This window comes from Apaloderma vittatum, unplaced genomic scaffold (assembly GCF_000703405.1).
Source record: "Apaloderma vittatum isolate BGI_N311 unplaced genomic scaffold, ASM70340v1 scaffold2775, whole genome shotgun sequence".
NCBI lineage: Eukaryota > Metazoa > Chordata > Aves > Trogoniformes > Trogonidae > Apaloderma > Apaloderma vittatum.
The window spans coordinates 649-15,083 of NW_009717527.1; the positions used below are offsets into that span (position 1 = coordinate 649).

General features: G+C 37.0%; 1 protein-coding gene across 1 annotated transcript in view; it reads right to left on the minus strand.

Annotated features, from left to right (window-relative positions):
* Positions 1-291: 291 nt before the first annotated feature.
* LOC104274322 (cyclin-dependent kinase 19) overlaps positions 292-14,435 on the minus strand; it is a gene marked incomplete at its 3' end in the record, with an annotated part of 95,882 nt that continues 81,738 nt past the window's right edge. Inside the window, exons 6-7 of the mRNA XM_009869918.1 lie at positions 615-758; positions 292-361 (exon numbers count right to left, since the gene is read on the minus strand). Of these exons, the coding sequence (XP_009868220.1) occupies positions 292-361; positions 615-758 (214 nt within the window). The remainder of the gene's footprint in view (positions 362-614; positions 759-14,435) is intronic.

Here is a 14,435-nt window from a genome sequence, read left to right on the forward strand (position 1 = left end):
ATCCCATCAGGGCTCATGGATTTATGTACGTTCAGGTGTCGTAACTGATCCTTAACCCAGTCCTCATCAACCAGGGCAAACTCCTCCTTTATCCTGTTGTTTCCAGCTGCCATTTGGCAGAGCTGTTAGTTCACGTTACACTTTCCAAAAAATGCTCAAAATATGTACGATCTATGCCTTGCTTTACTCTTCAAATCCAGAGGTTATCTACAGCTATTTTCAAAAGAAAGAAGACTCACACATAGATAAGTTTCGTATTCACTGAACCATCATTGTGTTATCATCACTTACGTTGTTCTCCTAAAATCTTTCTGAAGAGTTGGATATTCCGGCATCTTCCTTATGTCTTCCCAATCTTTATCTTTGGTGGGTAGAAAAAAGGAGAAGCATTTACAATTCTGAAAATGCAGGTGAAGCAATACACAAGAAGAAACAACTACAGCAGTTGTTTTATTTTCTGTTTGTTGGCCAGTCCTATTGTTTTGTAATTACCAGCACTTCCAAATCCATCAGACCGACAGCTTCTTCATACCTATACAAACACCTAGTAGTTTCCTTCAGAAAAGGGTCAACTCAGTAGCATTATGTCTGATGTTTTAATGAAAATAAATTACCTGCAGGGAATCCCATTACACTGAAAATGCGATCTAGCTGATCATGATGAAAAGGATTACTTGTTTTGATGTCCTCCTGACGACAGTGAAATATAGGTTCTGAAGTCAATAGTTCAGCAAATATGCAGCCAATTGCCCAAATATCTAAGGAAGAAGGAAGATAATTCATGCAAATTTACTGTACTTCATCACTCTGGTTCTTGCTTCTGTACAATCTCTCAACAATCTATATGGCCACAGCAAGAAAAAATACCTCACAGTATAATTACATACACTACGCAAAAAATAATGCATTAATGTAATACATAAAAGGGGTAAAATCTGGACATGTAGTTTTTTCAATCAAAATTAGAGTCCTCAAATTCTGTTTTAAGTTGTACACTGGCAGTCCAGCACTTAATGTATTCATAGCTGCAGCAGAAACTTACACAGTATTTGCTGACAAGATAGCTTAAAAGGTATTCAACTGACCATCAAAACCAAACCACAAATCCCCCATAAAGATACACTAAAATAAAAGGTCTGAACAATTCAAAACAGGTTATTGATAACTACATAAATTCTAAGAAGGAAAAGACTAGTGACTCATAGGTTTAACTAGTGCAAGCTAGGTCATATGGAGAAACAAGAACCTAATTTTGATCAAAGAGTAGAAGACTCTCAAACTTAAAAACCAAACCAAACCAAACCAAACAAAGTCCTGCTTGACAAATCAAACCAAGAGGAAAATCAAACCAAATCATAGAATGGCATAGGCTGGAAGGGAGATGATTCCCACTGGAATAATATTAGAATTGTCTCATCTACATATGTACATACAGAAAACAGCAGCATGATATACTGATGCTTTAATGAAAGAAAATAACAATAAATTTCTCATTAATATGCTTTCCAGAATTAAATCTCTTGTGGACAAGAACACTAGTTTCATCTATAGGAGAAGAAATTTTTAGATTACATTTATTTATTTTACCTACTACTATCACTATCCATTTTGGTGTTCTGCATGACCCTAATGCTTTATTATTCATCTTAAAATGAAAGCATGAATTTGTCAGTGAGAAGTCTATTAGCAGAAAAGAAATGGATACGCTACATTGACAAATACGTGCCTGGGATATAACTCTGGAAAAAGATTGAGAGATCAGATTAATAATGAGAATAGACTGCTGAACACAAGAGTGTGGAGACCTGCTTAGCAGCTGAGGTTAAACTAGACAACCCTGGGAAACCTTCTGGATTTTATCAAATTTAATAGCATAAATAGAGAAAACATTTACTTTTAATTTGTAGCTCTAAGAGACAAAAAATTACCTGGATGGAGTTTGGTTTATTAGATTCAGACCAGAGAGAACACCAAGAGAAGTTTCTTGTTTGTTGCAACTAATCTGAGACTTAAAACCCCATCTGCTGTCACTGGTGGTGTGTGGCCCATGCTGCCTGTGAGACACACGGTCCACTGAAGAAAGAAAAAAGCACTGCTCTCTTTATGTAGGGAATGAAAAAGGAATGATTACTCTCTTTGCCAAAAGAGGTCATTTCTATCGTATTACAGGTGTGGAGCTTGGGGTGTCCCATTTTATTAGCTTTTCTCCCTTCCTCCTTTACAGGAAACATTTTATTCATACTTCACAATTTTGACAGGGTATAACTTGCTCTGTGCATTACATCACTTTCTCAGGACTTTAACGTCCTTTGATTTTCTTATTAGCCTTATCTGCATGAAAACAAGATCTTTAGCTCTTGAGATTTTATCTGCTCAAGCAGCTAATGCAGCATATTAATCACAATTCCTGCCTCGGTAGCAGGCATAAATTATCTACTCCTGAATGGAAACTACTTATTATTTGAAGAATAGCATCTTCATTTAACTGTATCTACTCACTCGTTTTCATGCTAGATAGCAAATCCTTTGGGGGATGGTTTATCTAGAAGCCAAAGGCATTGCAGCCCTCTTGCTTTTTATGGCTTTCTGCAGTGTTCGTTGTCCATCACATAGTGAGGGAGAGGCTGGGCCCCTGCTCATTATTCTATTCATCGCTGCTCCAGCCAGACTGACTTATTCACTTTAAAGGAAAATAATTTAGTATTCTTGTTGACAGCAAAGCTGAATTGGGAAATCTCCCTGACGTGACACAGCAAACTTCAAAACTCTTTTCGTCCTTCATCGGCTGAACTGTGTGAGAGCGGAGCCACTGTGGCAAAGCGTTCCCACTTGCTGACTCCATGATTAATGCAGACAGCACATTTAAAACCCTTTGAGAATTCAGAAAGGCAGACATTATACCACCTAGAAGTTACATCTGAATAAACACTGGTAACTCCCAAGCCAATGTGGTATTTTCTATGGGATGGTATTACTGGGCGAGGCAAGCATGAGAATACTTTAGTTCTGATCAGTCATACTCTGTACTAGTTCATAGTGCTAAAGATCAACCCTTTAGGTCTCTTGCCAGATACTCTTCAGCTTCAAAGAACTAATATAAAGTAGCCCAAAATACTTAGTGCAGAAAACTTGAAGCTTTAATTTCCGTAAGTGAAGATTAAACAGCTGGAAAAGGCCTTATAGCCATGCAGCTCAAGCAGGTCAGGGTCCTCCCATCGTCATTCTAACTTTCATGTAACCTGATCTCAAAAACAACCTTGGCACATATTGAAACCATTCCCACAGTTAATGATTTTTTGTCAAGTTTGACCAGTCTCTTTTTCTTAAAAAAAATATCCCACAACATTCATAATAACATTCATAATTTGCAGTAATTATCTGGTATTTTTCTAAAAAAATTCTGGCAAGTTTAAAAGCTTCATCAATACAAGCAGTCCTACTAAGTATTTATCTCCTGCACTGTTCATATTAGTCAAGGAAATATAAACTTCAACTCTAACTATGGAAAAATATGTCAACAATTAGCAATTTCACTATCAAGTACCATTTCACATATATTCAGTTTGCGATCCCTAAAAAAAAAAGATTAATGATTATTACATCTAATCTAAATCTATTCCAATTAAGACCTAGTACCCCTCAGAAATGGCCATTTACAGTGGCAAAGCTTAAAACAAATAAATACAGTGCATTACCAGTCTAGCGCACATCATCAGCCTCTAGCACAAGAGGAACTTCTTATAATGCTGTATATAATATATATGTTTCATTGTAATATAATTTCTTTTTAAAAGCAACCACTAAAGTAAGTGGCAAAAATGATCCAAAAATTGGTTTTCTGCTCTCCGCTCTACTACTGATCAAGAGGGTGAGTTGTTTTATTGCTTCGGACCCAAAGCTGAACCATAGACAACAAACACTTTAACTGGTTATGTCTCAGACCCACTGAAAACTGGGACACAAACGTCCTAAAAGAGTTGCATGGTTACTAAGTGTTTTTCCATCTGAAGTCCTGGAAGAATCCTAACAAATTCACCAGAGCAATTATTCCTGTAAGGATGGTTCTGTTTCCTACAGTCTCTTCTAGTGCTATTGGGTTACAGATTGGGGTTTTTGTATGTTTTTTATTTTGGTGGGTTTTTTTTCTTTTTTTACTTTGCCATGCAAGACCTCTAAACTCTGCATTTTCCCCAAGTTTACACTGAACTTGAGTGCAAGCCGGTTTTTCTCCCTGGCTCTGGAAAGAGGGGTAGGAATAAAGGCCTTTGTAACATACTCCTTTCCCTAGGTTCTTCACTGAACAGCTTGTTCAGGTCCCATTCAAATCTATTCACTAGAGAAATATCCTTCCATTGTAACAGTATGTCTTAAGTACTATGTAATTTTTATAAAAGGAAAAAAACCCACCCTTTTTAAAGATGGTCACTTTTGGTTTGCAGACAGACTTTATATACATATGCCTGGGTGCACAGATTATTAGAATATTTGTATGGCTGTCCATGTGCCAGTTTTAAAATCTGTGACTCTAATAGCTTTATAGGTCAGCTACTAAAGCTGAGAAAATCCTGCATGTCCTGCTGTACTTCAGTGCTGTAGCCAAGGAGCAAGTACAAAAAGATGCTGACATAGCTGTTTTAATGATAGGGCTGATTAAGCAGACAAATGCTCATGTATTCTTTCCTTTCTATGCCACAATAATCTCATTTCTGTATTTGTTCCAATATTTTAGAAACATTCTTTAAGAATATTACAATCATTTAAGACAATAAGACAATTTATTAAGCAATAGCATTGATTCTCAAAACAACTTCTTTTCACATGCATATTAACTACAATGTTTCACTGAACACAGTACAGAGTCCAAGATTAAATACTTCATGATTCTTAACTATATCCAAGAAAGGAAACACATGGGTGAGCTCTTAGTCTTAAATAATTATTTAATGAAATTCTGTTAAGGACAGGAAGTCACAAATCGGAAAGCATTTATTTAGCTGTAAGTGATCTGAAGAACACATCATTAGTGAGGTTTAGTTTAGTGGCATTAGTACTTCAACCAGCCTGCTTTTTTATTTTTGTTGCTTTGAACATCAAGTCTAGACTCATCCAAATGTTAGTAGTAAAGCAAGCGAAGAGCAGAGGGATACCAGAATATAGCCTCGCTACATCCACCAAGAGCTAATGCAACAACCAGGGTCACCAAAAGTTACTTAGCAAGTCCTCAGCCCAAGCAATGTATTCCAGGTCACCTATACAAGGTACAACATTTATGTACAATTCACCTAAACTTTCAAATCAAGGCAAGGACAACAAATACGCCAACAGTCTGGGAACCTGAAAAGGGGCAAACACACCTAATCTCAGACAAATATCAATTGGTTTAATGTACAGGTATAACTTCTTTATAAACAAAAGCTTGCATCTCTTATGCTGAGCATAGCAGTAGACTTCAAGCTCATTTGGAATCTTTACACACAGTGACCTAGGAACATAGACATACTATAGAAAAAGAGTTTATTAATTTTTACACTGGCTTTAAATACCGAGAAATTAGATTTAAGAGAATTATACATCTTTAAAGGGGAATTTCTGATTTCTTTGGTCCAATAAGGTGAACAGAACATACCTGTTACATACGTTGCTATCAGAGACAAACACAAGGGAAAGACCTTCCCGTTCATACACTACGGTCTCAATTTTTATACGCTTCATTTAAACTTTAGTCAGCAAAACAGAAGGTTGAGGAGGAAGTGGTTATTAGTCTTTTAAATTTGTCACTGTCTATGGAGAACTGAGAATGAGGTCAAACATTTACATGTGACAAGCTTTTCAAGGGGAAGCAACAAATGGTGTTAGTGGGCTAAGGGTCAGAAACTGGCTGTCACTCATTGATAAGTTAGGCAATGTTTACCAATCTTTTCCAAACAGCATCTCAATAGAACTTGACTGAAGAAAAAAGTTTATACTGTAAAGCCTGTTGGCACACTGTTCTGGGACAGAAAAGAATACCTCTCAGTAATGTGAAGGATGCTCACAGCCAGTCAAACATATCTTAAGAGCAATGTTTTATTTCAAGAGTGCATAAACTCCTGTGCTATGATGGTCAAGATAATTCAAAACTTTAAAAGGCAAACCACAGTAATTCAAATTAGTCATGAAATCTATTATCCTCACTTTTTTTTACCTGTATGCCTCCATACTAGCCCTTTAAACTAAGCTGCCCTCTTCTCATGTTTGTATTAAGAATTCAACTAACTTCGATTAACACAACCTTAAAAATTCTGGAGCATCTTTACTGAAATTCCTAATTCAATGACATCAACTGTCATTTTCTACAGGGGTTTAATAGGCCAAGTTTTGTTCATTCTCTCTAAACAGAGTTATTTTATGTTGTCAAAATATTTATTTTCCCACTTAAGTTTATATTCCTCAGCATATTATCTTTAAATGAAGATCCTGAATTATATGATTTCAAACTTCTGGTGTGCATCAGACACATTATCTAGCTTGCAACGTTACCCTTAAATTACTGTGGTAAGCTTAACAATATAGGTACAATAGATTTAATACAGGGAGTGGCAACAGGATCAGATGCTCTAAGCAGTCCTCTCATTCAGCAAAAATACAACTGCAAACAAAGAAACCCTGTTCAAGTACTTAAATCTTTAATCTACAGATCTTCGCATTCAAAAATTTGGAAGTTCTGCGTTACAGATCTATATGTAACCTTGTATTTCATTCGTGTAACCCATGTACTGAAGAAGAGAGGAATCCTCAAGGTGGGGAAAATGCAATGAGAATTCAGCTTTTACCAATATCAATAGCTTGAGAATTAAAATTCTACCAACATTATACTGCTTTTGTAAGGATTTGCAGTGCCTGTCTTCTCAAATACTCCTCCCTCACCTCCCAATCCTATATACTGCATTTTCATCAGCAATTTTTGACTCTTCACTTTTGTCTCTAAGACTACTACTATATAAACTACAGATTAACTACACTAGCTAGCAGGAAAGCAGGCTAACAGCCTTGAGAGACAGTACAGAGATGGCTGCCTGAATGCAGATTAGAGTGATAAACGTTTCCATCTTGTTCCTTCTCTCAGCACTTCTTCCAGAAACTGAGGGAGGCTCCAGCCTCAGGTGATGTCACTTCAGGGCAGGGAATTAGGTCACTGGGACAAGCATTGACTTCTGGAAAGGAAAGTGTGTTACAGCCTTGTTTTCTCCCTAATCCTAAGCCTCCAGATGCGTCAGAGACAGCGGAGGGCTATTATTTTTATGCCAGTTCCAGTATGTCCAAGATGTAGTAAAGAAGGTACAGCTACTTTTTTTCCAGCAACAGTGGTGTTTATATCTCAGAAGGCCAAGAGGTACTCTTGTGGGCTGCCAAAGATTTTCACAGAAACAAAAGTAAAAAGAAAAAAATGTTCTTTCAGCGACAACTCACCAAAAGCACAAGGAATGTAATGGGTGATGCAAAAGGCAGCTCTGTAGCCTGAGGGGCTACCTCCCCCCACCAAATATCAAATAACTGCAGCAAGTGAAGAAGTATGAGAGCTTCTCATTGCAAAGGTCACAAGTTTCTTTTAAACTGCAAAGTATTAGGGAGAAATTGCTACCACCTCTTCCTGCAATAAAAGAATTACCAACAGGCAAGATACATCGCTGTTTGGTGAAACGGTATTTACAAAGCTTTCAGGGAACATCCACAGCTTTACATTTTCACTTTATCATATGAAAAAATGAGTGAGAGTGTCATCTGATCATAAGACTGGAAAGCCGGGAACTCCTGATGACTAATTATGGTGCTTTATCTTTAATTTCCCTCCTCCTCCATTTTTTGCCCATTCCATCACTACAGGTAAGTGTCCAATATTGTACAACCTATATTGTACAAACAGCAGAGCACATTAGAGAGCTGTTGCCACTTTCTGTGCTCTTCTCTGAGAAGATAGGAGTACATAATGTCTGGAACGGAATTTTATTTGTTTTTTTCAAATTAAATGCAGACTATTTAAAACAAACCAGCCTTTCTGTACACAGTGGAGCTCTTCGGAGGTTAACTCCAGACTAAATGAAAAGGAATAGCAAGTTTATAACTGCTGTGTGCTCTCATTTGGCTTGTGGCATTAACTGCTACAACTTGCTACTAGGTCCAACACACCAACAGCTTCAGAGCTGACATAAGGTGAGCAAAAGGGCTGCTATCTGGTAGCATCGGCTATAACGGGGAACACGTGCACAGAGTACTTCCCAGGCCCCTTCCAATTCGTAAGCCATGACAGTCTTTTCTGGGAGCTATGAAAGCTTTTGATATCTACCTTATTTCGGTCAACAGAGAGCAACGCACATGAAGAAATCTTGTGCCTTAGCACAGGGAGGCTTCTATTTGTCCTTCTAAACAGAGTACAATAGCTTAACATTTATGTTACTAAGGGGCTCAGTCTTAAAACTGTTTCTAATAAAGCACTGAGAATAACTCCTATGCAACTGTAAGCAAGTTTATAGGACAGGCAATGAAATAAACTGCTGTGAAATGTAATTCTGCTGTCACTCACAGCTATTGCCAAGAAGGCTACTTGTGAAGCAACCCCACCTGTCTTAAGAACAAGTCATTCTACTGAATCAGTGCTGGGGTGTTGAAAGCTTCAGTTGATACTGCTGAAATAATTATGCCTGAAGATCAAACTGATGGATTAGCTAAAAAAATTCCTCTGCACCAGAAGTACGCACTATCTTGTGATAGCAGGTATCTGACTTGGTCTTCAACCAAAACCAGCTTTTGTGAGTGAACTTTTTACATATGGTAGTAAGCAGAGTACAATCAAAGTTTTCACTACTGCACTAGTTAGCCAGGGTCAAGTGTTTATAGAACCAAGTTTCGTAACAGATCACCTTTCGGATCTTTAAATGGCAGCCTCATGTTTCACATAAGAAAATGGTATCAGTCTTTAGTTCACTGCTTTGTAAAATAAGCCTTAAAAATAAAGCCAAATCAAATATCTCCAAGATGCAAGTTCAACTCAGCACTAAACCATTCACCTGCTCATATATAAAACGAACAATATAATTGCACTATATTGCAAGGAATCACAATATATCGCAGCTGACACGTACAGAATGGAACAGAGTATGAAGAGGAAGTGGGCAAAATGCATCTCCTAACGTTCTCCAAATGCTGAGCCTTGTTTTCTCATGCCATCATTCATGTTCCATTCCCACATTAGCATCCATTATTTTCTCTGGGCCATGACAGGCATTGGAAGAAGAACTCCTACCTTAGTTCCTTAAATTTTTTTCTATTTTTCTATTTTTAATGAGCATAGGTTGCTCAGGGAGGTCAGAGGAACAATTCTGCTGTTGTAAAGCTCAGCTCCCTGGTAATGGGCTAAGCAAGTGAGATACTAGGGAAGGAAAAGCATGGTCATGTAAGAGGCCCTATAGTTATTAACAGTTGGGAAAAACATGAAACTGATATTCTAATTGAAAAATAAATAGAAGGAAAAAGACATGGAACTGAGACTACTATCAGCAGGGAGGTTTTTTTTATTTTTTATGTACATTGGTCTAAGCACAGACAGATTTTTGGAGGCACCTCTTGTTCAAAGTAGTTCTTAATCACAAAGCTAGAGTATATTCTGCCTTCTGAGTATTTTTAAGTTATTCTATTTTTCCAGTTTCAAAATAACCCATGTACAGTTTAGTCTTAGTAATCATCACACAATAGCAAACCTGCCAAAATTTTGAATAAAAAGGCAAAAGCACTTAGTTCTTCCCTTCATATGTTTTGAAAGAGAATCACGAACATGAAAAAGTATTGTCTGACCACAAGTGGAAGTTTACAATTTACAGAGCCACCTCAAGCAGGACAACTAGCAGATTCTAGTTTTAACTAAAGATTCAGTAGGTTTGTTTTCCTTTTCTTTTTTAATGTCCATAATGTGTATATTTCTCAAGCCAACTGTAGATGCTAAGTGACATCCCAGATTCTCAGACAAATTAATCCATTCACTGAGTTAACAAAAAAAATGCATAACACACTTGTACTACAGCCCCCTATGGCCATTAGCTCATTTTACCTTCAGGACAATACTGCTAAGTAGCGTCTCTGCTTTAGAGATAATGAAACAACACATAGGATGGATTAAATGACATGCTGCAAGGTACATTCAACACTTGGGACTGAAATAGTATTTAAATTCAGGTCTCCTGAGACTCAGCTTAGCATTCCAAGAGATAAAACTTCACTATCTGCCTCCCACTAGAGTACCTCCATTTGTTTTAAAACAGCAGAGACAGGTCTGACCTACTGCACTGTTCTCATTTGCCCGACTGTTAAGTTAGTGCAAACTCCCAACACATCTCTCAGACTCTTCAGACCTGACAATGGCAAATTAGCGTTACTACCTAATTTCCAGACATCAACATACTTGAGAAGTAAGAGCAATAAAGTGACTATAAAGCTGCAGGAACTATTATGCTAGATGTCAAAGTAGTTAATGTTTTAGAGTGCACAGCAATCCTGTGGATGGTAAGTTTCCCAAAATACTAATTAATGTAGCTCTAAAATGTTCTATTTAAATGACCTAATAATCCTTTATAAAACTTTACACTTCTTAGGTGATTTCAGTGATAATATTGTGGAACACTGCAAATGTTTCTTCATTAAAAGAAAAAAAGAACAACATAAAAACGCATGTTTAGTATTTTAGAAATCACTGTCGAGCAAGAGGAAAAAACAGCAATAAATCACCCAGCACCTGCAATAACTAGATAAGAGAGCAACAATTAATCTTTGGTATTAAAATATTTTGCCTCTCAGAAAAAGTATGAGAACAACTCTGATAATCAAAATGAAGAAAGTTTACCACATGCCAAAACAAGTTTACCACAGAGTATGATCTGAATCCAATTACTTCCCATGTCATATAACATTGCCCAGGGCATGAACAAGACTTCCTGACGTAGCCTGAGTTTTTTCTTTTCAGAGAGCATAAATGAATATTTTCCAAACTTCTCTACTTTTCTAGTTTTTCTACAACCCCCTCCCACTAAATCACAACCTCAGAGAAGCTGACTGACTACAGAATTGCTCTTCTCATGGATGTTTAAAATGAGTCCACAGAACTCCCACGGTTCCACAGACCACAGGTGGGAACCTCCTCTGTACATTTTTCTTGAAGACTTTTCATGATTGCCCTCATTTGTAATTTCTGTTTTACTAGATTTTTCAGATAAGTCTTATTTTTTTTTCCCCTCCTTCACCCCAACCCTCCCAGAACAAGAGACCAAAAGAGGTTTAGGCATCAGTCCAGCTCAGTCCCCATGCGTTGCCTGATCTAGTTGAGAGGCGTCCCTGTCCACGACAGGGAGGTTGGATTAAATGATCTCTAAGGTCCCTTCCAGCCTAGGCCATTCTATGATTCTATGATTTCCAGAGGCCTCACAGCCCGGCCAGCACGCCAACAACCTGTGCGCATACAGCAAGGACCTAAGCACTCGGAATGTGCGGGACTCGCTGCACAGGCAATATGGAACACATACGCACATATTTCTATCCTAACCCCTACATAATACACCCCAGGTATATCCCTCTCTCTTTTTCCTGCATGAAGTCAATGGAATTTTTGAAACTGTGACGGATCTCAGAATTCGGTACAAATTCATTCCCTCTGATACACCTAATATATTCCTGTGACATTTGCTTTCAAAGGCATTTTGATATCTGCTTACACCTTTCACACATTTACAGCTTCCATAACCTCATACAGAATGAGGTGACAGTGCACTGCCCAGGCTTTGAATTACAGTTTCTCTACACTTGAGTCCTGGTTCAGGCTGGTAAATGCACTTGCCACATGGCCGTTTCTGACATTACTGCTGATTTATAATCTAGGTAAGCGAGGAACGGTAACTAAGCAATAGAGATTTCTCAGATTTATTTTTTCACAATAAATAATCCCATTCTTCTGCGGTGCAGGACAGTGTTTTAGCCTTGCTCAAACCATCTAAAATACTATAAGCCATGTGATGCCATTTATCAAATATACAATTTCTTTAATTACAGGAAGTTGTGCAGAAACGTAAGATAACATGTTCTTGTTTGATAGCACTGTTAACTATACAAGCTGCAACTTGATAAAAAAACAAGTCTTAATTATGTTCTCTCCTTGATATTACGCTACAAGATGCCCCAGAATGAATCATAGTAGAAACCACCATGTGCTTTCTTAAAAACCTACGACGAGTAAGAGTTCTTACAACTTGCTTTACTTGCAAAAATATTCTTTTCTATTTTGATGTTCCCAGCGTGAAAATAAAATAATTGTCTCCTTTCAAGCCGAAAGTCAGTTTACCTTTTCGTTCAATTTTCCTTTATTTTCCTTAAAACTATAGTGCAGAAGTGCTTCCCCATCAATGAAAGGAGCACTGCACCTTGTTTCTTTACAATTTTTGTGTATAAAGGCATTTTCTATTGTGCTGGAAACTTTCCAAAAGTTCAATAATTTTAATGTTTCCATGGTTGCAAGGATTTTACATTTCTGCAGTTACTTAGTTTCACCTGAAGGTTGTTAGGTTACTTTTATTTTCATATTTTACTTCTTTGCTAGAGTAGTAGGATCTGATGAACATGTGGGAACAGATTGTACTTTTAAATTATGGTGCTGGAAATGCAGATCAACTTCCACAGCCCACAATAAACTTAGTACAGGTTTGTATTGTGGAAACAGAACAAAAAGTGATCTTTGGCTTCTGCAACACTATTTTCCCCAGTTTGTTTTCATCTGGAAAATTAAGTGCTTGTAACTGTAGTAGCAGACTATATAGGAAGCTTTATTAACAAGTAGGGCTTAGATTATAAATGTTCACAATTCAGGAAACTAAATATTACTGCCCACAAAACCCTAACATGGGCTTTTTATTACCCTTTTGACATGCAGAAAGCAAATGCTATTTCTGTTTTCTAGCAACAGGATTTTTTTTATTATTAAAATATGACATTATATATATGATGAACAACTACTTGTTCTGCAAGCAAATAACTTAAAAACAGAATATTTAATTACTATGAGGGAACAAAATAAAGGGCGAAATGTCACTGAAAATCTATCTCTAAAATAATGAAATATGCTTATATATTGTTTTGTGTAATACATAGTTCCTTCTAAATAGATTGTATTTAGCCCAGTCTTTCCCCAATGTTAAACCCCTGAAATGTAACTAGGATCAAGTTACAAAACAAACTTAATGTTCAAAATGTTATAAACAAAGACAAAAATCCTGAGACAAAAGTCAAAATTTCATTCTTTGATCATGTAGGAGAATTAATTACGTACAAGCAAGCGCTCCTCAAAGCTTTATCACAAGACCAAAACCAAAGTGGACACTATAGTAGATAGTGTCCAGGGTATTACGAATGCACTGCTAATAATTAACATTATAAATGAAACTTAGATAAGGAAGAGAGTATTAGATACAGACTACTGAAAAAAAAATAGTAAAACCCTAAGAAAACATTCGAATCATGTAGCAGCTTTTGGACAACGTTCAGTGTGTCGCAGTAGACAGCTGATGACAATGTATTCCTAATAAATTCAAACAAAAATATTTCTCACAATGACAAAATTGGAAGACAACAGACTAAAGCTTTTATTGATATCTAGTAATTATACACAATTATATATTATATAGAAGTAATAAGAAAATAGCTATGGAAAATAAGCAGCTATACCAAATAGCCTATCATTTCCTATTTCACAAATTGCTATATCTAATCACCTTTCCTCTAAATTATTATTTCCGGCTGAAAAGCAATTAACTGAGAATCTTGCATGTTATTACCTATTATTTAGTTATTACTAAAAGTGATACATTAGGGGTCCTGAGAATTATGTCATATTAAGCTGCATTAAGATTATATTTCTTGCACAGATATTTAAGAGAGAGCTATGAGAGTTGCATCCTTTGCCAAAATCATTAGCATTCAAGTTAAACTCTCACTAGTGTGCTTAGCTCATTAAGAGTAGTGTTTTTGAAGTGCACATAATGCCAGAAGCAAAGCACAAGTCTGGACTCATAAACTGCATAAGCATCACCACTGTCATTTTGTTACGCACTTCATCCCTTTGCCCTCAGCCTGTACATAGTTCACCTCCAGGTAGTACCTTTATTCTTTTCTCTTCAGTCACATGCTCCCCTAAACCTTCAGTCAGCCTCCAAGCCTCCCCTTGCAACTTCTTGTTTTCATTTCCATATTTTTTAACTTCGCTGCCCAAACTGTTCTGAGTGGCCTCAGCACTCATGTTGCGCACCAGGTACTACATGACCCATTCACATCCATCCTGGGGATTCACTGGTGTCGGTTTGGTACAAGACATAAAAGCTTCAGAAATAATAAACTACTAGCACAGTCAGGTCTCTCCGAAGCAGCGT